Raw genomic sequence first — 3,418 nt, 5'->3', positions numbered from 1 at the left:
CAGTAGTGAGAGCGGTGTTAACCTTTTTGATTGTGAGGAAAAATAACATCTTCTGTTTCCATCTTTTAAAGTGGTTACCCTCAAAACGAAATGGTTTGTTTATGTCTACAACACCAGAGTTATCATCGGTAGTCATGGCAGAAACTAAACGTCTTAAAATTGTTGTTCTAAGTTGCTGCAGAAATAAAAAGGAACGAAATTACCGAATGTTTGTCTGGGTTGAGTCGCGGACTAGGTCGCTCTCTTTAAGACATTCGCGGCACTGCCCAGAATTCGTGCAAGCAGACTATCAGCCCCGTCGTACCCAGGATAAAACAGCCCAGTCTTCACTGTGATCGGACCTCCACTGCACTGTAGAGACCCGTCGTATACTACACCCTTAATAATACTACTGCTCAGATTTTTTTTTAATCGTAAAGAGAGTTTTTTTTTTTTTTTTTTCTGAAAAGAGATAATTCTTCTGAAAAGTAATCGCACATTTTTAAAGAAAAAACGATTTTTAATTAACGGGAATAAAGACGTTTTTTATTAAAACGTGGGAGAGGCATGGCAGTTATAAATAATTTTTTAGAAAAAATAATAAGGTGCACACCACACCACACCAACCAGCTCAGCTCGGCTCGGTCGGTCGGACGGCGGCGCGCGCGTGTGTGGTGGTCAGGTGAGCCTTTGTGTGACTCCTCCCTCTCCCACAAAAGTGGGTACCCCTTGGGGCACAACCCCAAGGCTGAAGTCAACACTCTATATACCCTTACAAGAGAGTATTCTAAACCAATGTGGGACTCTTCCTCTAGGGAGTCATTAAAGCACCTTTTCTATTTTTAATAATTCATACTATAATATATTAAAAGTTCCAACAGATTTCAATAAAACTATAGCTTTTATTAGATGAGATATGAAAGACAAACTTTTGATTCTATTTAAAAGTATAATATGATCAATCTATTATAACAAACTATAAAAGTAGAAGGGTTATATAAATATATTTATATAAACAATATCAGAAAATACATTCATGTATAACTTTAAGAACTATAGCTAGATGAGGAACATTCATTTCAACTATTACATTTACATATAAAAACATTTATGAGGCAGTAGGATAAGAAGCATCCATAGCAATGCCACAAAGGCCTTCCTTGGCATCCATGTCTCTCTGCATCCTAATGTAACCATTCTCACCCCAACTGGAACCCCATGAATTCTTCACCAACCAATACTTAGTACCATCATTTGCAGTCCCATATCCTACGGCTGTCACACCATGGTCTAATTGGGTTCCACATTCCCCGGTGAAGACGCCACTCGAGTACAACTGGAACTCAGAACCACCAGCATCGATTGCCACTGAGATTGGCTGGTTGGCGACGGCTTTCAACAATGCCTTCTCGTTATTGGCTGGCACATCTTCGTAGCCGGTTATTTTGGCAGCATCGGAAGATGCAGACTTCTTATTACAAGTTGCGTCAACTCCCTTGTAAGGGTAGTTGGCCTCTGTGTTGAGGCCTCCATTGTTGATGATGAACTCAAAGGCATCGTCCATGAGTCCTCCCTCGCAACCTTGGTCAGTACCGCTTGTGTCGCAATCGACCAATTCTTGTTCAGATAAGGATATCAACTTTCCTGTGGACAATTGTGTGATTCCTTCTGTGGCAGCCACTGCAGAGAACGCCCAGCAACATCCTGTAAAATATAAGTATAATATATTTATATCAGATCAAACATTTCCAAAATTTATTGTATTCCTTTAACATGTTCACGTGCATTATTACCACATTGACCCTGGTCCTTGACTGGAGTGACAACTCCCTTCTTCCTCCAATCCATGGTGGACGGAACTGCGGTCACACTTTCATACTTAAATGGTGTGTTTCTAGGGACACTGGACGACTTTTTGTAGCCATTATGAGAGGCTCTGAATTCCTCATTGGTAAGGTCCACAAATTCATTGAGGCCTAGCTTGTACGACTTGTTCCCTGCTTTGTTAAACGACTCAATGAACTCCACATTCTTCTTAAAAATTTGAAAACGAATTTCCTTTTCGGCATCATCTTTGTAGGTGCGAGCATAGCGAGCCATCCATTGCTCGTGTTGTTCTGACATGGAATATTCGTTCAAAGTCCGACATTGAGACTCGGAAGCCCACATGACCAAGACTAACACTAGAGCTAACACCACAGAAACTTTTTGTGATCTTGAAGCCATTACTTGCTAGCTTGTTTTATCGTTATGAAACTTTATACGAGTGTATATCAGAAGTGAAGTGAGGAGGTACATTTTGATACGAGAGAAACTCTGGTATATATAAGAAAATAATCTGATATTAACAATCCAATTGGAAACTCTTCCTGGTTTGGACGGCAAATTGGGATAACATGGACACCCAAGGTTGATTTCGTGTACGCTATCTTGTTATCAAGATAGCCAAAATACGTATCTCTTCTTGTTGACTATATTATTCTATGTCCCACAAATTTTCGGATGGAATTTCAAGATTCCACCTTTAACGTATGTGAACTATATTAGTTTGTTACGTGTAAACAAAAGCTTATATATCAATATAAGACGAATTAATCTAAAATATAACTGCTATCTTCCAAAAGAAACAAAAACTATGTAAATAATGTCATTTGAAGATGTGCATGGGGATAATCTAAATTATTTTTCTTTCTTAATTTTTTTTATATTTAGACAAATATTTTTTAATATTTCATATATACTTAAACTACTTATATTAGTAAAGCATTAAAAAAATTGTAAATACTATTAGATTTTTTTTTCTTCAAAATTTTATATTAAAAAGTAATATGTTCTTTAATATTTTATATGTTTTGATAAAATAATAGAATTTAATTTTATTAAATATAATTATAAAAAACGAAACCAATTTGATTTTTTACAAGTTAAAGATCAGTTTTGTCATATATACAGAGCAATCTTGTTCATTAGTTTTGTCATGGACAATTTTATCATGTCCAGAAGAACGGAAAAGCGCAAGAAGGCCGAATGTAGTCCGTTTGGACCGTTTTTAAAGCCAAAATTGTCCTAGAAAGATTAAAACAAGATAAAAATGACCTCTAAATGCGAGAAATCACCAGCGCCTAAACATGCAACTATTTTCAACCCAAAAACTCAAAACCGAAAAAGAGATAACACAATTATTCGAGATGTAGCGCCTGTAAGTGCTGTGCTGCGTGCGAACACGGAAGTATTTCATCTCGTTCACCCAGAAGTATGAAGATTCTTTCCAGCCGTCTAGGTCGCCGGAGTGGAAGAACTGGTGAAGATTGGGGTGGGAGTACTTGAGAGCTTTTAAGAGAGTTGGAAAGCTCTGGTATTTCTGAAAATTTCAAATGATAAAAGTGAACAAGAGAAAGGCAATTCTCACGTTTTATACTCGAAGGACTTGGGGAGGAAG

General features: G+C 37.4%; 1 protein-coding gene across 1 annotated transcript; it reads right to left on the bottom strand.

The window, feature by feature from the left end:
* Positions 1 to 896: 896 nt before the first annotated feature.
* Positions 897 to 2,285, bottom strand: LOC133801657 (senescence-specific cysteine protease SAG39-like). Its single transcript, XM_062239904.1, has 2 exons — positions 1,773 to 2,285; positions 897 to 1,683 (listed from the first exon to the last, which is right to left on the bottom strand). Exons 1-2 carry the CDS (start codon positions 2,203 to 2,205, stop codon positions 1,088 to 1,090), a joined length of 1,029 nt encoding a protein of 342 aa, XP_062095888.1. The 5' UTR covers positions 2,206 to 2,285; the 3' UTR covers positions 897 to 1,087.
* Positions 2,286 to 3,418: the final 1,133 nt, after the last annotated feature.

This window comes from Humulus lupulus, chromosome 9 (assembly GCF_963169125.1).
Source record: "Humulus lupulus chromosome 9, drHumLupu1.1, whole genome shotgun sequence".
NCBI classification, from domain to species: domain Eukaryota; kingdom Viridiplantae; phylum Streptophyta; class Magnoliopsida; order Rosales; family Cannabaceae; genus Humulus; species Humulus lupulus.
This window is presented reverse-complemented; position numbering and strand designations above follow the sequence as displayed.

What these genes read in the sequence shown, in the direction of transcription:
- LOC133801657 (XM_062239904.1), bottom strand. Translation starts at nt 2,205, where the DNA reads ATGGCTTCAAGATCACAAAAAGTTTCTGTGGTGTTAGCTCTAGTGTTA. An exon ending in CAAGGACCAGGGTCAATGTG is followed by an intron (nt 1,684 to 1,772) that starts GTAATAATGCAC and finishes TATATTTTACAG; the next exon opens with GATGTTGCTGGGCGTTCTCT.